This window comes from Schistocerca piceifrons, chromosome 6, assembly GCF_021461385.2.
Source record: "Schistocerca piceifrons isolate TAMUIC-IGC-003096 chromosome 6, iqSchPice1.1, whole genome shotgun sequence".
Taxonomy (NCBI): Eukaryota; Metazoa; Arthropoda; class Insecta; order Orthoptera; family Acrididae; genus Schistocerca; species Schistocerca piceifrons.
In genome coordinates, this window is record NC_060143.1 from 229,120,437 (window position 1) to 229,147,504 (window position 27,068).

At 39.2% G+C, this 27,068-nt stretch overlaps 1 protein-coding gene across 2 annotated transcripts in view; it reads right to left on the minus strand.

Moving 5' to 3' along the window:
* LOC124802881 overlaps positions 1-27,068 on the minus strand; it is a 255,647-nt gene that overhangs the window by 224,404 nt on the left and 4,175 nt on the right. For both annotated transcript variants that reach the window (XM_047263926.1, XM_047263927.1), the window contains exons 2-3: positions 15,702-15,921; positions 13,706-13,796 (exon numbers count right to left, since the gene is read on the minus strand). In XM_047263926.1, the coding sequence (XP_047119882.1) occupies positions 13,706-13,796; positions 15,702-15,921 (311 nt within the window). The remainder of the gene's footprint in view (positions 1-13,705; positions 13,797-15,701; positions 15,922-27,068) is intronic.

Below are 27,068 nucleotides of genomic sequence, written 5' to 3' on the forward strand. Positions count from 1 at the left end.
GTGTGTCATATCAAACATAGAGGTGTTGGCGAAAAAATATGGAAAAAGAAATACATGCTTAAAAATAAATGCAGATGCTAGCTAAGGATGCAGATGGAGCTGTTGTATCTGACCATGAACGGCGCCTGTGCAATGCCCTCAATACATCGCAAGTTCCAGTCGTGTCATATCAGTGTTCTGTGTAGCTGCAACTGCACTATATTAGAATGAAGTGCATTTGAACATGGGCAAATTGTCGGTGCTTGTATGGTGGATGCCCCATGAAACAAAATAGCCAATGTGTTTGGGGTTTTAAGAGGCACCGTATCAAGGATTTATACCACACACAGGAAAACCAGAAAATCATCATCCATGAAGTCACAATGCGGACTAAAGTGTGTGCTCAGTGATCATAACAACAATCATTGAAGAGGACTGTGACAAAAAATAAAACGACAGCAACCGCACAAGTCACTGCAGAACTGAATGTTGCACTCACAAGCCTTGCCAGCACCCAAACAACAGAGGGAATTTCCACAAGCTGGGAAATGCACACATCCAAACTCACACATCAGTGACGCATTTGCCTGTAACAGGAAAACATTGTGCTGACGCCATAAAATCTGTACTGTGGTGCAATGGTAGAAAGTCATTTGGTCAGATGAGTCTAATTTCACACTGTTTCCAATTTCTGAGTGAGTTTTACAACTGTCGTACACTGTCCTAACACTATGATGTAGACTGCCTGCTACCAAGAGTGGAATATGGAGGGGGTTTGATAATGATTTGCGCAGCCGTATCATGGCATTCCATGGGCCCCATGGTTACTCTGCAAGATTACATTACCAGGCCCAAAATGTGAAAATTTTTTATTATATAAATTTAACAGAGAGGCCTCCTTCTCATCTCCCACCTTTCCAGTAATAATGGTGACAATCTTAGGATTCCTGACAGAACAGGCCGAATCACTGTCAGCAAACCTACTCTATCAATCAAGTCACTCCAAAGGATCGTCTGACTTACAAGAGTGAGGACTCTTGGAGCCGTGACCAAAAAATGACACTCTCTTCTGTTCCGAGTTGCCGACTAGAGCAGATGCAAAATGGGTTAGTTTCTTTACCTTTCTTTTAACCCATATCACGTATATTTCACTCATATTTAACATATTTCACACACTTTTTACCTGTATCTCTAGCAAATTTCATCCTGAAGTTTCGTTTTTACACAGCTCAATGTTTATGACTTCATTACTACTGACCTGTGTGTCAAATAATAATATAATTTTGCAGGTAAATCCAGTGGTATATGTGGATACTGATTACAAAATGCATTTCAAATAGAATTAGTAGTAAAGAAGTAATAAATTAAAAGATCATGCCTGATGTGACAGTTTTATTGCACGGATACTGAAAATGTAGTAAGCAATAAACTTTTTTCCTTTTATCATTTCATGTGTGGGGGGAGGGATGGGGGTTTGTCAGAGACAAAAAGCCTCATAAAGGTTTGAAATATTGTGTAAAGTTTTTTGCAAGTCCCCAAGTGTTCTCATTCTAATGATGGATGAATCTAGTCTGTCTACATGCACATTGTGAGCTATGCTTCTTTTTCACACTCATTCACTCCCCTTTGAGAGATAGGTGGTTCTTACCCCCATAGTGCTTGTTTTCAGACAGTAAGTGATATGTGCATCAAGTTTGGTTGAAATCGATTCAGTGCTTCATTTAGGAAGAGATGTGGAACATATATACACATGCTTTAATAGTACTTATGGATTATGGCTCATTGCACAACAATCTACAATACAGACACCACAGCAAACTGCTGCATGTACTCTAAATAGCAGATTTCCTCAATTCTTTTTATCTTATTCTGAAGATACAAAACTGGAAAAATTAAAGAAACAGTAACAATATACTGCTGTCTTTCTTGTAACAATGGGTATTCTAAATAAAGTGTCAAATTTTCCATCACACAAAATATAGGTCAAAGTATAAGAACAAAATATACAGTAACTGCTAAACATACCACACTCTATCACAGTGAACAACATATTTTGCAATTTTATGTGGCATATCTTTAGAAGGGCGGATAGAGTCTTTACATGGTGAGGTTCCTAGATAGGTTGTGAGTACAAATACCAAAAGAAGTTAAAATTATTGATTTAATCCTTTAGATTTTATGCACATTTTTATGTCCTATATGAAAAATAACAATACACATCACACAATAGTTTTTAGTCATCAATCAGATCTGAAAATATTTTCACATAGAAGAAGGTGTAATTAGATGACTAATGAACACAAACTTCACTTAATGAAGGTTTATTCAGCACCTGCACATACAAGAGCACGGAGCGAACTGCCTTCGGCCAGAACACATACAGTACATATACAGCTACAGAACATTCTAGTACAATGTTTCTTGACATTTGTGGATACTTCTAGAATGTATTCGAACCAAATATAGAAACAGTTTAGTCTCATAACCAGTACACTACGGAGCTACTCAGCTTCTTCTGCGACATTGTTCCCTCCTTAAGTGAACAGCGTCTCGGTGTTACGTCCTCCTAGTCCAGGAACGAGTCATCGGTCCCGCATATTCAGAGTCCTGATGACTGATTCTCGCCCTGGCGGTGTGATCTTCTTAGAACTTCTTTTGCCGCTACGCTCTTCGTCACCTTTGCGCTTGTTGTCTCTCACTGGAGCTTTGAATTTACCCTGGGTTGCAGGATCCTTATAGGGCTTCATTTGAAGGACGTGGACTGTATCTCTGATCTTTCGTTGTCTTGTGTCGAGGTCGAAATCTTCAACTTCATAAGTAACATCAGACAACTGTCTTACAACCTTATAAGGTCCAAAGTAGCGCCTGAGGAACTTCTCAGAGAGACCAACCTTCCAAACGGAAGTGAAGATCCAGACGAGGTTACCAGGCTGGTAGACAACGGGCAGTGGCTTGTTTCATACCTTTGGTGATCTTTTTCTTGAGCCTGCAACGTGCAGAGTTGAGCTAACTGCCGAGTTTCCTCAGCCCTGGTTAACAACTGGCTGATGTAGTTGTTGTCCATGTCATCAGGATGTAACGGAAGCACAGTGTCCATCGTTGTAGTCGTCTCACGCCCACGCACGAGAAAAACTGGCGTAAATCCTGTGGTTTATTGTTTGGCAGTGTTGTAGGAAAACGTCACGAAAGGTAGCACCTCATCCCAGTTGCTCTGCTCAACACTGACGAACACTGATAGCATGTCGGCCAAGGTCTTATTAAGGCGTTCCGCAAGCCCGTTAGTTTGCGGATGGTAGGCAGTCGTCATGTGATGAGTAATGTTGCACCAACAGTTTATCTCTGTCAAAAGATTTGATTGAAAAACTTTCCCTTGATCCGTAATTAATGACCTTGGGGCACCGTGTTTTAATACAGTGTCTTCCACGATGAATTTGGCTACCTCGGATGCTTCAGCTGTTTTCACATTTTGTAATGGCATAGCGTGTCAAATAATCAGTGCAAACAATAATCCACCTATTGCCACTAGCAGACGTTGGAAATCATCCAAGGAGAGCAATCCCAACACGCTGGGAAGGCGTTTTGGCTGGTGGAATTGGTATGAGTTGGCCATGTGGTTTCTGGGGAACTGCCTTTCTCCTCTGGCACTCTTGACCATGCGACACATAGTGACGGACATTCCTAAATAAACCCGGCCAGAAAAATCTCTTGCGGATTCTATCATATGTCTTAATACAGCCTCAGGTGTGTCATGGAATTTCTGTAGAACATCTAAGCGCATGTGTTTAGGAATCACTGGTACCCACCTCTTTCCAAATGGATCAAAGTTTTTCTTGCAAAGTAACCCATTAACTACCTTAAATTGTACTTTCACAACCTCTGACCGATTTAAGGCAAGCATAATTTGAGATATATTGGCGTCCTTCTGCTCAGCAGAGATCCTGGAGTGCAGCAAGACAGTCACTATCTTCATCGAAGTCTTGATGGTCTTTCTTGAGAGACAGTCGGCATCTTGGTGTTTTCTTCCACTTTTTTACACTATGGTAATATCATACTCTTGAAGACGTAGTGCCCACCTGGCGTGTCGTCCTGTTGGATCCTTAAGACCTGTCAACCAACAAAGTGAATGATGGTCTGCAACAACTGTGAATGGCCTTCCATAGAGATACTGTTGAAATCTGCACACGGCCCAGATCACGGCAAGACATTCTCTTTCTGTAGCTGAGTAGTTTCTCTCGGCTTTTGTAAGTGTCCTGGAAGCAAAGCCTATAACCTTCTCTTTTCCATCCGAAATTTGTTCCAGAACAGCACCGATCCCTTACCCGCTGGCATCTATGTGTAGTTCTGTAGGTGCTCTCTCATTACACAAATGAAGTACAGTACAGTACATCAAAACAATCTTGTTGAGCACTACCCCAGATAAATTTAGCATCAGCTTTTAACAACTCTTGGAGTGGCCTGGCTTTGAGACAAAAGTCTTTGATGAAACGACAGTGATAAGAACATAATCCGAGGAAGCTTCTCACATCTCTAATACTTATAGGAATAGGAAATTCCATTATAGATCTCACCTTTTCTGGGTCTGGCCTCACACCTTCATTTGACACAAGGTGTCCAAGTATTTTGATTTCTTTTGCTCCAAAGAGACACTTTCTTGGATTAAATTTCAGTCCGCCTTGTTGGAGACACTTAAGAACAGCCCTCAGTCTTTTTATATGTTCATCAAATGTCTCTGAGAACACTATAATGTCATCTAAATAACAAAGACATATCTTCCACTTCAGGTGCCTTAGAAGATTATCCATCATCCGCTCAAAAGTTGCTGGTGCATTACACAAACCAATCGGCATTATCTTAAACTCATACAGGCCCTCAGGGCTGTTGAATGCAGTTTTCTGATGATCAGCTTCATCTACTTCGATCTGCCAGTATCCTGAGTACATGTCCATGGTTGAGGAAAACTTAGCCACCTTCAGACAATCTAGTGTATCGTCAATTCGTGGAAGGGGGTAAACGTCCTTTTCAGTTATCTTATTAAGCTTCCTGTAGTCAACACAAAAGTGCCAACTGCCATCCTTCCTGACGAGAATCACTGGTGATGACCATGGGTTCTGCGAAGGCTGAATGATGTCATTCTTCATCATACCCTGTCGTGAATTATTCAACGTTCCGTTGCTGAAACATGGTATGCTCTCTGGCTTATTGCTTGATGGTCTCCAGTTCTAATCCGGTGCTTCACTGTCGATTTGTCTAACTTGCTCTTCACCTGTGGATTGAGGCATTCAGAGAACTCGTGAAGAATGGCAAGTAGCTTCGTCTGTTGTTCCTTAGTGAGATCTGGTAATAGTTGAGCTACAAGATCTTGTCTCATAGTGGTAGCACTAATTTCGCCCACAGACTCGGCATGGGAGGTTTCTATGACGCTCAGCTGTTGTTTAATCAATGACTCGGCATTTGCCATGCACTTGCGTCTTGGAAGGATCTGCGGTTCTCGGTCGCTGTTAACTGTCCACAATTCACTGAATCCACTCTTAAAAGGGACGACAGAGGCTGGAATGACCAAGTTATTCTTCAGTGGTATCCTTCTCTTAGATTCCACTACAAGATCCATGTACTGACACATGGCATGACATGTGACAGTTACCTTTCTAGCACTGACTAGAGGAATGATCACTTCATCTAGCACACAGTCCCCACACACTCAGATGCGCATCTTCCTGTCCACAGTATCCCATCTCATCTAGCATAGTCTTCGAGCGACCACAACCTATAACTGCCTGAGAAGCTTTCACAAGTCCCATCTGAGAATGACATCATGACTACACTCTTGTAAGACGATGTATTCTAAGGGCTGTGTATGGCCACTTATACCCACACAAATGGTACATCTTCCTGTCGGTTTTACATATTTCCCATTAGCCACCTTCAGCAGAAATGTTTTGTTGGCGACGAATACGGTTTTCTGCAACTGGTGACAGTACTTCTCCGAAATGAATAAATATGATGCTCCAGACTCCACAAGAGCTTGGGCTGGTCGGCCATACATGAGGATATCGACGTAGTGATCGACAGTAGAGGATTTTTCTCTTTGACGGCCTCACCTCCAAGGAAGGTCGCAGCCATTAGTTTTCCAGGTTGCGGCAGCTAGGTGATCAGCTGGATTCTCATTCTCATCCCCCACTCTGTTTATTTTCAACCCTCTGCCAACGCACCTGCCCATCTTTCCCCACTCCTCTCCTTCTTCATTCCTTCTTTCCCCACCTCCCTGCCCCGCCACCTCCTGACACTGCACCTGTTGGCATTCTAGTCCCTGCACACTCCATGAGACAGTGCTCATCTCTCTCCCCACCTGTACACTACTATCCCCTCACCCTCCCTGCCGCCTTCAATTGCTGTTTGCATCCCAAATCCCAAATGACAGTTGCATTCCTGCCCAAGGTGCTGGAGGTGATAGTCGTGTGCATGAGGTGTGTTTGCTTGTTTGTATGAATGGTGTGTGTTTCTCTTTTACTGTTGAAGGCTGTGGCTGAAAGCCCTATGTAAGTGTCCTTTAAGTGTGCCTGTCTGCAGCTTAACATGTCTTCCTTGCAGTAAGTAACAATCTGTCTTTTTCTACATTGTTTATAGTCTACGTATGTTTTTTTTTTTTTTTTTTAAATCAGTAACTAGGTGTTGCATCATTTCTATATTTCATTGCCACTGTCGGTTTTATCACAATGTATGGGCAGAATTTTTCTGTTTGTTTCATTTATTACCAGGACATGGTGAACAAAGCTTGTATTGAGAATTTTCCTTGTCTGTCAGTGTGCAGTGCAGTAGTCTCAGTGAGGTGCTCAGTGTTTTCTAGGAGCTTGCATTTGTAATCTTAAAAAAAATTGGACATGTAAATCCATGTATAAAAGACAACAGGGCTAACTTTTGTTTTCTTTCAAATTTTTTAAAGGGGTGGACAAGGAATGTCTATGTTGTATGCAGATGCAGAAAGATTGGCTGCAGTTTGCTTACTGCTGAGGTTACCATTGGCCATCTGCAGGCTGCTGTCTCAGGGTGTATCAGCAGCAAAGACACTTATATGTTGCTTGGGATATCTCTTGTTTCACCCACATGCTCTGCTACTGAGGCATCTTCCACCAGTGGAGCCAATGTAGGGGAATCCGACACACATCCATGTGTGTGGCAGTTTACAATGTGTTCACGTCATTTGAGGTGGAGGGTGAGGGTCAGGACTGGCCATCTAGCCTTGCCCATTCAGCCTATGAGAGGACATGTGGCCATGCCTTCAGCAGGGTATGAGGAGGCCTACAAGGAGAGGGATTTATTAGTCATCAGGAACTCCAATGTTCGGTGTGTGATAGATCCCTGCATGGAAAGTATCCAGGGCTGGAAAGAAGTCCTGCACACTCAGCATGTCGGGAGGGCCTCATTCAAGATGTACAGAAGGCCCTGCCTGTCATTATCAAACGTGCAGGGTGCAGTCATCTTGAAACTGTTGCTCAAATTGGCACAAACAACTCCCTTTATTTTAGTTCTAAAGCTATCTACAGTTCTTACAGGCTGACGGCAGAATTGTTGAAAACTGCTGTCCTTGCTCATGGGGTGCAAGCAGAACTTCTGTTGCAGAGCCATACTCAAGAGTCGATTGGATCCTTTGGTTTGGAGCTGGGTGAAAGGTCTCAACCAGATCCTCCATCAATTCTGTGACAGTCTTAGCTGCAGATTTTTGGATCTATGTTTGTGGTTGTGGACTGTACGATTCCCCTGTATAGGTGAAATGTACATTACCACACAGAAAGCAGCTATTTGGATGTGGAGTGTACAAGGATGAGGCTGGACTAAGCAATATGAAGTCCTCTGATGAATGCTTGCCAGTCAATATGAAGAGAGGGAAAATGTCAAAGTTATAACTGTAAATTATTGAAGCACTGATGAAGTGTAATTTAGGCAAAATATCTGTATAGTGTGAAACGTGGCAATTGACCCCAAGTAATGTAAAGTGTAAGGTCATCCCACGAGTACTAAAAGGAATCCGTTAAATTTGATTACATGATAAACAACACAAATCTAAAGGCTGTCAATTCAACTAAATACTTAGGGATAGCAATTATGAACTGCTTAAATTGCAATGATCACACAGATAATGTTGTGGGGAAGGCTAATTAAAGACTGTGTTTTATTGGCAGAACACTTAGAAGATGCAGCAAATCCACTAAACAGACAGCTTACACTATGTCTGCCCAACCTCTGCTAGAGTATTACTATGTGTTATGGGATCCTTACCATATACGATTGATGAATGACATCGAAAACATTCAAAGGGCATCTCCTTTTGCATTAGTGCAAAATATGGGACAGAATGTCACAGATGTGGTACACTAGTTACAAAGGCACTCACTAAAGTAAAGGCTTTTTTCGTTGCGGTGGGATCTTTTCATGAAATTTCAATCACTAACTTTCTCCTCTGAATGCAAAAACATTTTGTTGACACTCATCTAAGTTAGGAGACATGATGACTGTGATAAGAGAAATCAGAGCTCATACAGAAAGATTTAAGTGTTCATTTTTTCCATGCACTGTTCAGTAGTGGAATGGCAGAGAAATAGCGTTAAAGTGGTTCAATGAACCCTCTGCCAGGCATTTATGTTTGAATTACAGAATAGTCATGCAACTGTAGATGCAAACATGATCACTTTAAGAATACAGTGATCCAATGTTTAAGAACTTCTGGAATCCAAAACAGTCTTGTAAATTTTTACTTTAGTAAATGACTGGTTCTGATAAGTTAGATCTTCATTAGGTTCATCTATCTCCTTAAAATAGTAAACAAAACAAATAAAACTTGTAGCCAAGTTAGGTTCCATAATAAGGTATCATGATTCCATCCACTTGCCAGCAGAAAACATCTCCTCCCCCCCCCCCCTCCCCTCCTGTCAGTGGTGAGTTACCTGAGAATCTGACACCATAATTCATTAGCGAATGAAAACAGAAAAAATAAATCAACTTTCTTACAGTTTCATCTTCAAAATCTGGTATTATCTGCAACACAAAATTGCAGAGTTTGCATGTACAAGAACATCTGAAATGCATGACTTCCAGTTCAGGTTCTCATCTATACACATATTTATGAATTAAGAATACTCTATTTCTTTTACTGATTTATCCTCATGGATTATTTCCAATGATGTGGTCAGTCAGGTCTTCTGCAGTACTGAATTGCATGTATTGTATGTTGTCTAAATTCAGTGACAGTACATTTGCAGAGAACCAGTTACTGATTTTCAAGGATGTATTATTTACATTTTCAAGTATTTTCTTTAGGGTTGACTGTGCATTTACAACTATAAAATTAAACACACACCCCAAGCCACCAATAGTCTTTTCCTTTCCTGTTCTGCTCACAAATAGAGCAAGGGAAAAATGACTGTCTATATGCCTCCATACGAACCCTAATTTCTCTTAACTTATCTTCATGGTCCTTATATACACTGTATGTTGGTGACAGTAGAATCATTCTAAAGTAAACTTCAAATGCTGTTTCTCTAAATTTTCTCAATAGTGTTTTGTGAAAAGAATGTTGTTTGCCCTCTAGGGATTCCCATTTGAGTTCATGACACATCTCTATCACCACCAATGATCTTTCGGGCCATGTTTGTGGAAGGCTGAGCTTTCACTGGGTGAGTGGCATGAGGTGTTGCCCCATCTTAGACGAAAACAGTGGTTTCTACACAGTTGTGTTCCTCAAAAGCAGCAATCACTTGCTGTTCATACATCTGACAGGCCCTCTAAGCGTACTCTCTTCAAAGCAGAATGGACCAAGAATAAAGGTGCTTGTGAATAAACACCACACAGTTACATACGGCGAGTGCAATGGCTCTTCACATGCAACATACAGCTTAACAGTACCCCAAATTCAGCAGTTTGTGTATTCACTGCAATGTACAGTAGTACAAAATGTGCCTCACTACTCCACGGAATATTGCCCGGCCATATGTCTTTGACTTTGATCCATACCAGAAACTGAAGAGCAAATCCACACTGTTGCTGCAGATCACAAGGTTTCAGTTGCTGCACCATCTGGATGCTATATGGGAAGTAGTCAGTGTAATATAGACTGGAAAACTTTCCATGCTGTTGACCATGTGATGGACAATTCTTGTGACACTGCACGAGCACTAGCAGTACCCACAGCACATGTTGTGTAGTCATTTACAGCAAGAGCTACCTCATCAATAACTTCCTCCAGGATAAGATGCCTTCCTCATCCAGGTACCACACCAAGCTCACCCGTGTTTTCAAATACCATTATCATCTTCTTTAAACTATTTAATGACATTTTGTCTCTCCTGAGACCTTCCAGTTGGCAATACTCTCTCAATGCAGCACTGCAATTGCTGATGTTCACAAAAAACATTTTGACTTACAGCACACGGTCTCTCTTCTTAATAGCCACACTTTTCACTCACATTATGGTTTGCCAAATGACAATGTGGATGTCATACCATCACACAAATGATGTACAGTGCCATATTTGCAATTGATGGCCAAAATTAAAACTAATTGTTTTCGAGCACAAATCGGTTCTGCATTAATGCATTATCATAACTATCAAGTTTTGCTGCTGTACAATAATTACAGCCCACACTGGGCCTCCACGAGTAGCTGTGCTTTAATTATAACCAACCGGTATAAAGGTAGTGGTTGTTGCATGGTTCACACATTGATCTATTTACATATGCACAAATTTCTACTAATTTTTTAAAGACATAAATTATGCAATCTTTTTTTAAACAAGAGCGCACCAGTCTCTATCCTTGTTTTCTCGGGATTTTCCAAGGTTTGTTACTAAAGCATGGTGGGTGTTTTCCACACTTAATTGACTTGTCACATGCTTTTCAAGAGCATGATTGCAACAGATTTAACTCTCCTAGTACCACTGGAGTCAATATGACCCCACAACCACATTGGAAAATCATATCTCCCTTGTTTTCAAAGCTTTTTTGTTCCCCAAAATGCATGAAATTTTCTCTCTGAATTAATTTTATCCAATGGTGTTTTGTTCACTCTCATATTTATAATGCGCTAAAGTTTATTAACTTTTTCCACTGGGGGTCAGTAGGACCCCAACCTAAATTTCTTTCTTTTGTTTCTTGAACATAATATTTATGAAAATAGAATCATTACTGTTATGCTGAACAACTGTCATGTATGTTTTAAAGTTAGTTCATTAAAATACTGCCAATGTATCCGGTGTAAATTATTTGGGGTCTATATGACACTTTATCCTGGTAGCAAGTGGGTCAAACTTTGCCTCTACATCCGTTATTTTACATCCATCCCTTTGGAACAAAATGATGTCCATTCACTGTGTAAGTGGAATATTATCAACCGCTTATCTGCTCTTTCTAGCAAAAATACTCTCCTAGCCTTCTAGATGGATTTATTAACTTTAGTAACCATCATCATTATAATTACATCATGATCACTAATCCTTGTCCCTGTACTGACATCTTAATACTTACATTGTCAGAAAAGAGAACTATTTTAGATTCTTGACCCTGTTATACCTGTACTAGCAAGAAAGAAGGTCTTTCTTTTTAATTACTTATTAGTAATTGTACAATGGACATACATTAAGAGGAAGATTAAAGTCAGTAACTAGAAAGGAAAAAAAGGCCATAATGTGAAGTACACAAACTGGTTATTCAAAAGATGATAAATTGTGCAGTAGTCTAAAGGACGGTTTCAAATCTTACAGAAGACTATTGTAGCCAATCAGTGACAATGACATACACCAAAGATATTTCTAACTGTCTTTAATCATGGCGACAACAATATGCATTGCTACAGATCATGAACAACATGAACCAAATGTAAAGCTATGTTTCAATTACGAATATTTCTTAGAAGCTGATAGAATGCAAAGAACTGGTAAAACTATTGCAATGAAGAATGAAAATAAACACATTTTCTAGGTCCAGCGGTGTGACTATTACAGCATTAATTATTAAAGGGAGCAGCTCTCTGAGTAGCGCAGGAGCATGTTAGTGGAAATTAAATGAATATTTGGCAGTAACTGAAACCTCCCTTCATATTCACTCCCAAATGAGCTGCAGTTCATCTATATTAAAATAGTGACCTCATTTATTGTAAAGATTCAAATCATCAATAATGTTACGAGGTGCATTCAAGCTCTAAGGCCTCCGATTTTTTTTCTCCGGACTGGAAAGAGATAGAAACATGCGCATTGTTTTAAAATGAGGCCGCGTTCATTGTCAATATGTCCCAGAGATGGCAGCAACGTATGGCAGATGGAATTTTACCGCCAGCGGCGAGAATGAGAACTGTTTTAAATACTTAAAATGGCGACGTTTTCCTTACTTGAACAGCGTGCAATCATTCGTTTTCTGAATTTGCGTGGTGTGAAACCAATTGAAATTCATCAACCGTTGAAGGAGACATGTGGTGATGGAGTTATGGATGTGTCGAAAGTGCGTTCGTGGGTGCGACAGTTTAATGAAGGCAGAACATCGTGTGACAACAAACCGAAACAACCTCGGGCTCGCACAAGCCGGTCTGACAACATGATCGAGAAAGTGGAGAGAATTGTTTTGGGGGATCGCCGAATGACTGTTGAACAGATCGCCTCCAGAGTTGGCATTTCTGTGGGTTCTGTGCACACAATCCTGCATGACGACCCGAAAATGCGAAAAGTGTCATCCAGGTGGGTGCCACGAATGCTGACGGACGACCACATGGCTGCCCGTGTGGCATGTTGCCAAGCAATGTTGACGCGCAACGACAGCATGAATGGGACTTTCTTTTCGTCAGTTGTGACAATGGATGAGACGTGGATGCCATTTTTCAATCCAGAAACAAAGTGCCAGTCAGCTCAATGGAAGCACACAGATTCACGGCCACCAAAAAAATTTCGGGTAACCGCCAGTGCTGAAAAAATGATGGTGTCCATGTTCTGGGACAGCGAGGGCGTAATCCTTACCCATTGCGTTCCAAAGGGCACTACGGTACCAGGTGCATCCTACGAAAATGTTTTGAAGAACAAATTCCTTCCTGCACTGCAACAAAAAATTCCGGGAAGGGCTGCGCGTGTGCTGTTTCACCAAGACAACGCACCCGCACATCGAGCTAACGTTACGCAACAGTTTCTTCATGATAACAACTTTGAAGTGATTTCTCATGCTCCCTACTCACCTGACCTGGCTACTAGTGACTTTTGGCTTTTTCCAACAATGAAAGACACTCTCCGTGGCCGCACATTCGCCAGCCGTGCTGCTATTGCCTCAGCGATTTTCCAGTGGTCAAAACAGACTCCTAAAGAAGCCTTCGCCGCTGTCATGGAATCATGGCGTCAGCGTTGTGAAAAATGTGTACATCTGCAGGGCGATTACGTCGAGAAGTAACGCCAGTTTCATCGATTTCGGGTGAGTAGTTAATTAGAAAAAAAAACGGAGGCCTTAGAACTTGAATGCACCTCGTACTGTACACACTGACACAAAATACTTAAGGTGGTGAAACGGCTATGGTAATTCCATATTAAAATCATTTCATATTAAGTCAAGCTACACAAAAATTAATTTTTTATGGTCAGCTTCACATCATTTGAACTTCTAGGTCATGAAACACATTTTTCAATTAACATTGTAAATGACTCTCAAAATGATGATAATAATAGGTTTCAGATCCCATCATGCGAACTGTTGCACAGACTACTTACCACTATCAGAACCAACAAGGATAGCAGCTGCAGCTCGCAAGAGAGCAGTAACAAGACTGGCAGATGGTGGTGGCTTCTGCTGCTGCAAAATCTGGACAAAATGTTATTTTTTATCTAATATGATACTGAAATCTAGTGGTAAGTAAGCCAAAAAATAATTAAATTATAATTATTAAGTCATCAGCTTTATTCACAAGCAATGAGTATCTGTGAGGATTCAGGAATGTTCCAGAAGAAAAATTTGTGCTTGTTTTCTTTTTAATAACTGTTGACCTATAATTTTACACAACTCCATCAGAAGTAACTGGCATCTGTTCACAGATTCTTAATACTTTTGATATTACAATAATGTTCTCAAGATACATACCAAGAGACAGCATGTTAGAATATACAAAATGCAACTAATACCTACAAATAATATATTCACTGGTTTGAGTAGTGGCAGCTGGTTAAGTACTTTTTTTAATCAAGTGTAGCTTTTTGTGCAAGTGTAGAGTATGAGAGATTTTGAGGAGCTATGCCATAACAGCACAGTGGCTGAGAGGTCTAATGCACAGAGTTGCAATTTGTGGATCCGGGTTTGACTCCCACTGGTACCAACACTTTTCTTTCTCATTTTATTTAATTCTTCGCAATGACAAATTATTAATTATAAAATTTGAATATATTTTAAGGGTTCAATTTATACATGTAAAATTAATATACTCCAATTAATATACTACCCCCGTAAGTCAAAAGGCTGTAAGCCACCACACTGTGCCACAATGGTATAATTTTGCGTTAACTGCCACTGGGTTTGAGTTTCGTACTAATGTAAAAATTTTACAATACTACATTTGAAGTGTCTTGGTACTAACAGCAATGAAGTAAATCAAGACATTTCTTTCATTATTGTTACTTTACTAGATCTTTTGCAGTGGTACACTTAGGAGAGTCACAAAGGTGTTAAACATGTAGTACGCAAAGGCTAAAGAGAAAAAAATAAAGATCAAACGTTGAATTACTCACTCACATTAAGAGGCTGTTACCCTCCTGAAAGCATGTAAAGGCATCCTCAGAAGAGCAAAACATAATTTTACAAAGGCAATTGAAGAGTGAATTGAAACTGATACTAGGTTTTTTTTTTTAAATTTTTATCAAACATTTTTGGAACTATTAATGGTCATCAAGTAATGTACAAATACATGTCTGACCACCAGTTGCTTTTTTATTTACGATCCAAATAATAACCAATTTCAGCCACAGTCCATCTTCACAGATTAGGGTTAAAACAGATTAAGCCACACCATCACACCTGTCATTACTTAAATAATGGCCACATCCCATGTGTAGAGCATGTCATGAATTCCAGTTGTAAACTGGTTGTAATTGGTTGTACACGGAATTCATGACATGCTCTACACACGGGACGTGGCCATTTTTAAGTAACGACAGGGGTGATGTTGTGGATTAAACTGTTTTAACCCTAATCCCCAGAGATGGACTGTGACTGAAGCCCATTGATATTTGAGTTTTAAACAAAAAAAAAGCAGCTGATAGTCAAATATGCATTTTATACATTAATTTTAATTGTTCTAAATCATCTGTGTCTTCTGAAAACTAGGAATTGTTTCGATAATTTTTATGGTGTTTCTTTTGTGTATAACATTCAGCTAGATGTAACTGAACATAACAGGCAATTAAACATAAATTATTCAAGCAAGTGTAACTTGAAATAAGTGATATTGCCACCACACTAAACACATATGATCCTGCTTGAACCAGTCTACACATGTAAATTTAAAAACAGTTGAAACGACCCCCCCTCCCCCCCCCCCACCTTTTTTTTTTTATTTATTTTTTTTTATTTTTTTTTATACAGAATCAGCCGTGATTTGTGCTTAATTATTTAATATTTTAAATTCAGAATAAACAGATACCATTATATGCAAGTAGTTTTACACATGAATTTCTGTCACAGCTAAGACGAGTGATCTACATGACATTTCACTCCTACCTCCAGAAATCTAGCACTGGCTTTGCTGTGAAGTGCAAGAGATTCCATGGTATGTGAACTTGGTGACATGGTGACAGCACGATCTGGTGTTGCCCATGCAGGTGGGGTGAACAACAACTCAATCATGCGAGGCAGCAAAACAGCAGCAACTTCCTCCGTTTCTCCAGTCTGCAGCAGCTGTTGCCTCAGTGCACTCAGCTGCTGTGACATATCATCTGCACTGTTAAATTGAAGATATACACATTTAAGAACAATGGTATACAAAATTAGATATTTTGACAAATTAATTATTTTTGAAACACAACTGCTGTTGAGTTTTATGAATACAATGAGAAAGAAATGTCAGTTACATTTAACAAGTTACATCCCCCCCCCCCCCCCCCCGAACATGAGCCATAATGAAGAATTCCAGAAACAACTCTTCGAAACTTTAATAACATTTTTGTTTTATGGTACATCCCTGTACTCTAATTCCCACTACAGTAGCAACTACATCACAATGTGATAACAAAGATGAACACTCACAGATAAGCTTGGTACTGAAATAAAAATGGAAATCTGAAATCTTAAACTTATTTAAAAAGCTCATAAAAATGAAAACAGTGTATTCAGAACTACTCTTTAACACAGAAATAAGTCCAGCGATTAAACACAATTAATAATGTTCAAAATGAATTAAATGGATAAGCAGTCCCAATACTGAAAATAAGTACATAAGTTTGTAGTTGGTTGGTTTCATGTTCAATGGTACAATTAATCATAATGATGTGGAACAAGTCATTTCACATTCACATTACAAATTCATACATAAATATGGGTACATGCTCACCATTTACCTTTTAAAAAAAACATGCAGTTGTGAGATAGTAACTCCTATCCATTACCTTTTACACATTACAAAAATAGAAATTCTTCAACAGAACAGACTGTTGTTGTTGTTCTTGTTGTTGTGGTCTTCAGTCCAGAGACTGGTTTGATGCAGCTCTCCATGCTACTCTATCCTGTGCAAGCTTCTTCATCTCCCAGTACGTACTGCAGCCTACATCCTTCTGAATCTGCTTAGTGTATTCGTCTCTTGTTCTCCCCCCACGATTTTTACCCTCCACGCTGCCCTCCAATACTAAATTGGTGATCCCTTGAAGCCTCAGAACATGTCCTACCAACCGATCCCTTCTTCTAGTCAAGTTGTGCCACAAACTCCTCTTCTCCCCAATCCTATTCAGTACCTCCTCATTAGTTATGTGATCTTTTTTTTATTTATTTACAGCTCGAAACATGTATTTAACATGCATGGGCAATGTTACAGTAATTACATTTAGATTATTGATACACAATATATACAGATTACATGCTATTAAGTAAAAGATCATTTAAGTATATTTAACATAGCATTCCTGAGGTCAAGTCATGTCAGCACCGCACTGTATGGGCACTTCAATACAAGCCATTTTTTTAACTCATTTTTAAAAATTCTACCAGAAAGTTGTATCAGGTTGTTTGGCAGAGAATTATAAAATAATGAATGGGGTATTTGTTGTTAGATTCAATCTTCTGCCCACCATATGAAAGTCTGATTTGTGTCTTGTATCGTAATCATGGATTTCCATATTCCTGTTTGTCACTTTTTTGTCTTTTTTCACTAATAATACTGATTGAAACATATATATACTGCATAGATAGTCATAATATTAAAATTAATAAACAGGTTTTTGCATGAAGTTCTGGGTCTTACTTTTGCCATAGTTCTTATTACTCTTTTCTGCAATACAAATACCCTTCTTATATTGTATTGGCTACACCCACCCCACAATACAATTCCATAAGATAGATGGGGATACACCAACCCAAAATACGCTATTTTTATTGCTTCAATATCTAGATATTGAACTAATCTCCTTAGTAAATACAGACTAGATGTTATTTTACCACAGACATGATCTATTTGCTGATTTCACGAAAGTCTGTCATCTATATATATCCCCAGATATTTACATTCTGAACAGGTATTTTCCTGAATGTCCTCATTTACAACAGTATTTTCATTTGAGCCACTTGTCTTAAAATAAATTAAATTAGTTTTGTTAATATTGACCCTCAGGTTTTCTTTTTCAAAATGTGTTTGGGATTTTTCAACAAAATTCTGTACCACTGAATTTAGGCCATCATTACTACGTGCCCAGCAAACCCCAGAGGTGTCATCAGCATACATAGTAACACGATGACTGGTGTCTAATACTTTTGGGAAATCATTCACGTAGCAAAGATAGAGCCTTGTGGCACACCACAATTTATATTTCTTATCTTTGATCTTCTTTTTTCGATTACCTCTCCATTATCATACACAACTTCTGTGCATTGTTTTCTATCTTTAAGGTAAGGTTCTATTAAAAGCAACAGTTTCCCACTGGCACCATAACAAGCAAGTTTACTTAAAAGAGTGCCATGATGGACTCTTGTCAAACGCTTTGGAAAGATCTACAAAAACCCTCCTGCCATTTTGCAACCCTCATTTATTTTCTCCATCAGACAGTGTACAAACTGTACTGCTGCAGATATGGTGCTCCGACCACTTCTAAAGCCTTGTTGGAAATCTGCTATTGAGTTATTCATATTATAGTGCTCGATTAAGATTTCTAGTATTATTTTTTCAATTAATTTACCAAACACTGAGGTTAAGGCAACTGGTCTGTAGTTGCTTTCTTTCCCCTTTTTTATATAAATGTTTAACTATAGCAAGTTTCAGTTTCTTCGGAAACACGCCTTCTTCAAGTACACAATTTATTAGATGGACTAATGATCTGGCTAACTCATCCTTGCATTTTTTCAGGAGAAAAGGAGAAAATTCATCCCATCCAGCTGATCTTTTATTTTTGAGGCTGTCCCATCTAATCTTCAGCATTCTTCTGTAGCACCACATTTCGAAAGCTTCTATTCTCTTCTTGTCCAAACTATTTATTGCCCATGCTTCACTTCCATACATGGCCACGCTCCATACAAATACTTTCAGAAACGACTTCCTGACATTTCAATCTATACTCGAAGATAACAAATTCTCTTCTTCAGAAACCCTTTCCTTGCCATTGCCAGTCTACATTTTATATCCTCTCTACTTCAACCATCATCAGTTATTTTGCTCCCCAAATAGCAAAACTCCTTTACTACTTTAAGTGTCTCATTTCCTAATCTAATTCCCTCAGCATCACCGGACTTAATTAGACCACATTCCTTTATCCTCATTTTGCTTTTGTTGATGTTCATCTACATCCTCCCTTCAAGCCACTTTCCATTCCGTTCAACTGCTGTTCCAAGTGCTTTGCTGTATCTGACAGAATTACGTCATCGGCGAATCTTAAAGTTTTTATTTCTTCTCCATGGTTTTTAATACCTACTCTGAATTTTTCTTTTGTTTCCTTTACTGCTTGCTCAATATACAGATTGAACAACATCGGGAAGAGGCTACAACCCTGTCTCACTCCCTTCCCAACCACTGCTTCCTTTTCATGTCCCTCGACTCTTATAATTGCCACCTGGTTTCTGTACAAATTGTAAATAGCCTTTCGCTCCCTGTATTTGACCCATGCCACCTTCAGAATTTGAAAGAGAGTGTTCCAGTCAACATTGTCAAAAGCTTTCTCTAAGTCTACAAATGCTAGAAACATAAGTTTGCCTTTTCTTAATCTAGCTTCTAAAATAAGTCGTAGGGTCAGTATAGCCTCACGTGTTCCCATATTTCTACGAAATCCAAACTGATCTTCCCCGAGGTCGGCTTCTACTAGTTTTGCCATTCGTCTGTAAATAATTTGCGTTAGTATTTTGCAGCCGTGACTTATTAAACTGACAGTTCGTTAATTTTCACATCTGTCAACGCCTGCTTTCTTTGGGATTGGAATTATTATATTCTTCTTGAAGTCTGAGGGTATTTTGCCTGTCTCATACATTTTGCTGACCAGATGGTAGAGTTTTGTCAGGACTGGCTCTCCCAAGGCCGTCAGTAGTTCTAATGGAATGTTGTCTACTCCCAGGGCCTTGTTTCGACTTATGTCTTTCAGTGCTCTATCAAACTCTTCACGCAGTATCATATCTCCCATTTCATCTTCATCTTCCATTTTTATAACATTGCCCTCAAGTACATCGCCCTTGTATAGACCCTCTATATACTCCTTCCACCTTTCTGCTTTCCCTTCTTTGCTTAGAACTGGGTTTCCATCAAAGCTCTTGATATTCATGCAAGTGGTTCTCCTTCTCCAAAGGTCTCTTTAATTTTCCTGTAGGCAGTATCTATCTTACCCCTAGTGAGATAAGCCTCTACATCCTTACATTTGTCCTCTAGCCATGCCTGCTTAGCCATTTTGCACTTCCTGTCTATCTCATTTTTGAGACGTTTGTATTCCTTTTTGCCTGCTTCATTTACTGCATTTTTATATTTTCTCCTTTCATCAATTAAATTCAATATTCCTTCTGTTATGCAAGGATTTCTACTAGCCCTCGTCTTTTTACCTACTTGATCCTCTGCTGCCTTCACTACTTCATCCCTCAAGGCTACCCATTCTTCTTCTACTGTATTTCTTTCCCCCATTCCTGTCAATTGTTCCCTTATGCTCTCTCTGAAACTCTGTACAACCTCTGGTTCCTTCAGTTTATCCAGGTCCCATCTCCTCAAATTCCCACCTTTTTGCAGTTTCTTCAGTTTTAATCTACAGTTCATAACCAATAGATTGGAAATGTCTTACAATTTAAAACCTTGTTCCTAAATCTCTGTCTTACCATTATATAATCCATCTGAAACCTGTCAGTATCTCCAGGCTTCTTCCATGTATACAACCTTCTTTTATGATTCTTGAACCAAGTGTTAGCTATGATTAAGTTGTGCTCTGTGCAAAATTCCGCCAGGCGGCTTCCTCTTTCATTTCTTACCCCCAATCCATATTAACCTACTATCGAATTACAGTCACCCGTGACTGTTAAATTTTCATCTCCCTTCACTATCTGAATAATTTCTTTTATCTCATCATACATTTCTTCAGTTTCATCATCATCTGCAGAGCTAGTTGGCATATAGACTTGTACTACTGTCGTAGGCATGGGATTTGTGTCTATCTTGGCGACAACAATGCGTTCGCTGTGCTGTTTGTAGTAGCTTACCCGCATTCCTATTGTTTTATTCATTATTAAACCTACTCCTGCATTACCCCTATTTGATTTTTTATTTATAACCCTGTATTCACCTGACCAAAAGTATTGTTCCTCCTGCCACCGAACTTCACTAATTCCCACTATATCCAACTTTAACCTATCCACTTCCCTTTTTAAATTTTCTAACCTACCTGCCCGATTAAGGGATCTGACATTCCAAGCTCCAATCCGTAGAACGCCAGTTTTCTTCCTCCTGATAACGACGTCCTCCTGAGTAGTCCCCGCCCGGAGATCCGAATTGGGGACTATTTTACCTACAGAATATTTTACCCAAGAGGACGCCGTCATCATTTATCCATACAGTAAAGCTGCATGCCCTCGGGAAAAATTACAGCCGTAGTTTCCCCTTGCTTTCAGCCATTCGCAGTACCAGCACAGCAAGGCCGTTTTGGTTAGTGTTACAAGGCCAGATTAGTCATTCATTCAGACTGTTGCCCCTGCAACTACTGAAAAGGCTGCTGTCCCTCTTCAGGAACCATACGTTTGTCTGGCCTCTCAACAGATACCCCTCCGTTGTGGTTGCACCTACGGTACGGCTACCTGTATTGCTGAGGCACGCAAGTCTCCCCACCAACGGCAAGGTCTATGGTTCATGGGGGGAGATAGACTGATACTATTGAAAACAAATACTGGTAAGGCAGTATACTCAAATGGACTCCAGTTCAGGCTTAACACTGAATGCAGAAAGTTATATTCAGTAAATCAAGCAATAAAGTCCAGTGACATAATTCTCACTGGGGAGAAATCATGTTCAAGATTCAATCTTAGGTCCACTACTGTTCCTCGTATATGTAAATGATCTGTCTCATACACAACAAGCAGAATTAGTTATTTTTGCAGATGACACTAGTATTGTAGTCAATCCAAGCATACAAACAGGAGCAGGAGAAATGGCAAACAAAGTTCTTAAAAAGTATCATTGATTGGTTTTCTGCAAATCGTCTAACTCTCAATTTTAAAAAGACACACCATACTCATTCTGCACATCTAGAGGTACTAAACCAACAAGTGTAGCACATGGTGAGGAAATAAATAGGCTGGAAACTTCAAAATTCTTAGGGGCCCACACTGATGACAATTTAAAAAGGAAAAAACATATTTTGGAACTCCTAAAACAACTTAGTTTAGCCACATTTGCACTTAGAATCATTGCAAATCTTAGGGAGAGACAAATCAGTCAGCTAACATCTTTTGCATTTTTTCATTCGATAACACCACATGGAATTATGTTCTGTGATAGCTCATCTTTAAGAAACAATACCAGAGAAGGAAAGTTGCTACTCACCATATAGCGGAGATGCTGAGTCGCGATAGGCACACTAAAAAGATTCACACAATTATGCCTATCACGGCTCAGCATCTCCGCTATATGGTGAGTAGCAACTTTCCTTCTCTGGTATTGTTACATTCCATCCTGGATTTTCCATTGCTTGATTTTCATCTTTAAGAAAGAAAGTCTTCATCCCGCAAAAACATGCTGTAAGAATAATATGTGGTGCTCACCCACAATCATCTTGCAGACATCTGTTTAAGGAGTTGGGCATTCTGACTACTGCTTCACAGTTTATTTATTCCCTCATTAAGTTTATTGTAAATAATCCACTACAGTTCAGAAGAAACAATGAGGTACATAAATATAATACCAGAATGAAAAATAACATTCACTACTGCCCACTAAGGTTTTCTTTGGCACAAAAGGGATACACAATGCTGCAACAAAATATTTGATCACTTACCCAGTGTTATAAAATGTCTGACAGGCAGCAATGCAAAATCTGATAACAAACTAATAAAGTTTCCCTGACAACTCCTCCTGCTCCAAAGAAGAATTTCTATTATTATTATGTGTGAAAGACAGTGGCTAGGAATTACTAAATAATCTGCAATGTGAATGTAAAATAACTCATTCCACATCATAACAATATATGGAACATGTTAACTAACTAAATACACTGATCAGTCAGCCACTCTCTTTGCACACATTCACCAATGATTCACTTCTCATGCAGTATAGGCCACCACATCATTAAGTATACACATTTTTAAACAGTTTTTCACTGATAATGGCACAGTCCATGTCTGAAAGATTAACATATACTTGTGCATTGGTAACTGACTCGTACATAGCCAGTTCAAATTCGCAAGGTGAAAATATTTTCATAGATAGTATTTGGACACCTGATCTCCTAAAGTGCTAGGTTCAGTCTAGAACTTTCCGCAATGTCTCAAGAATGATGGTAAGTAACTTAGTTCCCAGTGATCCAATCTTCAGAGAATGGGATTTTAAGCTCAGCAGCCCCCATGGTGTTATTTGAGAGGAGCAGGGTATATGTAGGTACTGTGTTTCATCTTCTTCCTACAGTTTTGTCACCAACACCACAAACATGACACTAAATTGATAAACTCATGACATGTTTCACAAAGAAAAGATGCCAACAAGCATGAAGAAAGGAAACCTTCGCCGTTTGACTGGAGAACCTACCCAGCAGTGTGTCCCAGCCAGCTATGTCAGTTAATATTACTGCTGCAATGACTATATGAACGGTATCTATTCCAGCAGATGACACTGCTGCAGCAAGACATAAGATGGGTAACAGTCTCCTCCATCCCAGTAAATCTCTACAATGAATCGACATAGCTTCTGATTAACTGAAACTATAAGTATGATTTCTTCTCTATTAACATGGCCATAGCAGTACAGTTTCCTTTCGCAGGTGACTTGAGACTTTCACAATCAGTTGTCAGTGTTGAGTAACTTACACACATACAACGTCCCCCAACAACAGTCTTTCCTTCTCATCCTGTCTGGTAAGTCTCCCCTGATCCAGGGTTCTGGGTGAGTTTTCTGAACTCTGCCCCATTCCCAACTCTCCAGTCACTCCTCTTCCTTCCTCTTCAACTCTTCTGCCAGAAGAAGAAGCCACTGGCACCAAAAGCTTGTAAAAGTTAAATCTTTCTTCGTGTACGTGTTCTCCTTCCGCAACTTGATGAGTAGATTTTTTTATCTAGCCATTTATATTAGTACTACCAACAGACATATAAAAGTACATGACAGTACCCTAGCTTTTGGAATTATTAGTCCTTCTTTGGAGGGGGGGGGGAGCTTTGGAAGGTTAAAAAGAAGGAAAGAACCCATAAGACTGAAAACTAGGGTAATATCAAGTACTTATATATGTCTCTATCAGTAGTACTACATAATGCACCTCCTGAAGATACAGCCAGCAATTTTGCCTCTTAATTTATAATAAATTATCTGTCACTTTTATGCATAAAAATATTGTCTCACTTTTCCCAGATTTTCTTACAACCAACGTAAGTGGTGGTATTATAACAGCATTACAGTCCTTGATTTGTTCCCCAACATGAATCTAAATAGCTGACGTTTATTTTCTTCCAGAAATCATAGATGATACCCTAAAAAGATAGACCACAGAGCCATGATAATATCCAAATCTGGTAATTGTGAATACCAACGAAATTATTAACAGGATCATAGGCATATCCAGGCAAGTGAGATGGAATATCTTTATCTTGGAAGCTGCATTCCCCTACTGTGTTCCCCTTGTGTTTGTCAGAGACAAAGGTATTATCAAGGGAGATGTGACAGGACTGCTCTTGTTCTTTATATCCATAAATGGGTTGACAGATATGGTGGGCAACAGTCTGTGGCTTGCCAATGACACTCTAGTATGTGAAAAAGTTTCAACATTGTTGGGCGACTATAGAATGATACAAGATGACTTGGATACAATTTCTACTTGGTGTGATGCATGGCAGCTTGTTCTAATGTGGAACAATTTAAGTTAATGGAGATGAATAGAAAAAATAATCCTGTAATGTTTGAATACAGTACTGGTTGTGTGCTGTGAGACACAGTCACATCAGTCAAATATTTAGGCATAAAAAAGGAAAGTGGCATGAAATGGAATGAGAGTGGAAGGTACGTGATAGAGAAAGCAAATGGTCAACTTCACTTTATTGGGGAAATCCTAGGAAAGTGTAGCTCATCTATAAAGCAGACCATGAGTAAGACACTTGAGTGACCCATTCTTGACTACTGCTCAAGTGTTTGGGATCCCCACCAGCTTGGATTACAGCCGACATGGAAGCAATTCAGAGGCATGCAGTCGGAACTGTTACTGATAGTATGGATATGCTCCATGAACTTGAATGGAAATGACTGGAGGGAAGAAAGTATTCTTTTTGCAAAATACTACTGAGAAAGTTTAGAGAACCAGTATTTACGACACATTGCAGAACTATCTTACTGTCACCAACATACATCTCACGGAAGGACCACCAAGACAAGATATGAGAAATCAGGGCTTATACAGAAACACTTTGGCATTCATTTTTGCCTCTTTCCATTTGTTAGTAGACCAGGAAAGATAATGATAAAAGTAGTACAAGGTGCCTTCTGCCGTGCACCGTTTGGTAGCTTGCAGAATATTTATGTACTTGTAAATGTTGCTAACACTATAAATGTTTGTAACACCATTTGCACCGTTGAATAAGCATGATCAACTAAACTGATTTCTTGGATCACAGTTTCTGTTTCAGTGTGAGCATAACATCAACTGCAGAACACAGTTTGAGAATAAAACTGTTGCAGAACCTCCAATCAAATTTGAAAGAAAAGAGTCTGGATTTCATGCTTCGACTGGTAACCATGTACAAATGCATCTTGTGGCATGCAACAGTGTGAAAAACAGAATCAATGGATAACATTCATGTTTCCATTAGTCAATAAGGTAGATTTTGAGCTCCTTGCACTTGGGATATCAAACAAAATTTGTGACTGAACTGAAGATTTCTACACAGGGAGGAAACATTATGTTATTTTGCATGGAGAGTTCTCAATAGATGTAGAAGTAACTTATGGTGTGCCCGAGGAAAGTGTGCTGTTCATGCCACATATTAATGACCCAGCAGACAACAACAATAATAGCCTCAGACTTTTTGCAGACAATGCAGTCATCTATAAAAATAAGTACTGTCTAAAAAAACTGCATAAAAATTCAGTCAAATCTTAATAAGGTTTCAAACTGATGCAAAGATTGGTAACTTGTTTTGAATGTTTGAAATGTAAAACTGCGGACTTCTCAAAACACAAAAACGTGGTATCCTTATATTACAATTATGTGTGACAAAATCAGTCAACTCATACAACTACTTGGGGGTAACAATTTGTAATGATCTGAAATCGAATGAAACAGGCTCAGACAAGGGTATAGCAGGTGGTAGACTTCAGTTCATTGGCAAGATACTGGGAAAAATTCAGTCGTCTGTAAGGGCGATTGTTTTATACTTGCGTATCTCATCATAAAATATTTCCAAAATGTGAGAGACGCATATCAAAAGTATTTGCAAGAGATATTGAACATGTTAAAAGAAGGGCAGCATGAATGGTCACGAGTTTGTTTGACCCACAGGAGAATTTCACAGAGGTGCTGAAAAACCTTAACTGACATATGCCATGTGTCTCATGAAAGCTTGCTTACAAAGTTTCAGTGACCAGTACTAAGCGAGGATTGTACAAATATACATTCATCTGCACAAAGCTCCCATAGGGACTACAAAGGCAAGCAGCCAGTCATCCCATGTTCCACACACAAATGGAAACCTCGATACATGGCATAACAAGAACATCTCTCAGCCATCCACTTCATAATATTTTGCAGATTATAGATATATATATATACCTGGAAGTCTCTTCTTTGCTTCCACCTAGTTTACAAGAAGGTTGGCAATAGGATGTATGCTTTATTTCTGGTGTTCCCATTGCAATGTTTTCTTTTTACCCTGTAAGGTGCAAATTAAACTCACAGGCCACATACAATGCTAGTGGTGTTTTTATTAGAGGTAACTATGTTCTTTAATGCCCTTCTGCCTTTTTCAGTAAGGTTCTTTCAAAGCTGTTTTTAGTGACAAAGTTTTCTTATGAAGTTTGCATTTTACACATGACACTAAATAATGTTGTTGTTGTGGTCTTCAGTCCTGAGACTGGTTTATGAAACTCTCCATGCTACTCTATCCTGTGCAAGCGTCTTCATCTCCCAGTACTTACTGCAACCTACATCCTTCTGAATATACTACAGCCCCAGAAATGAGGTATTCATATGAGGCCATTCATATTGTTTGTCCAAATCATGTTTATTTTCATTTTTAAGCAAT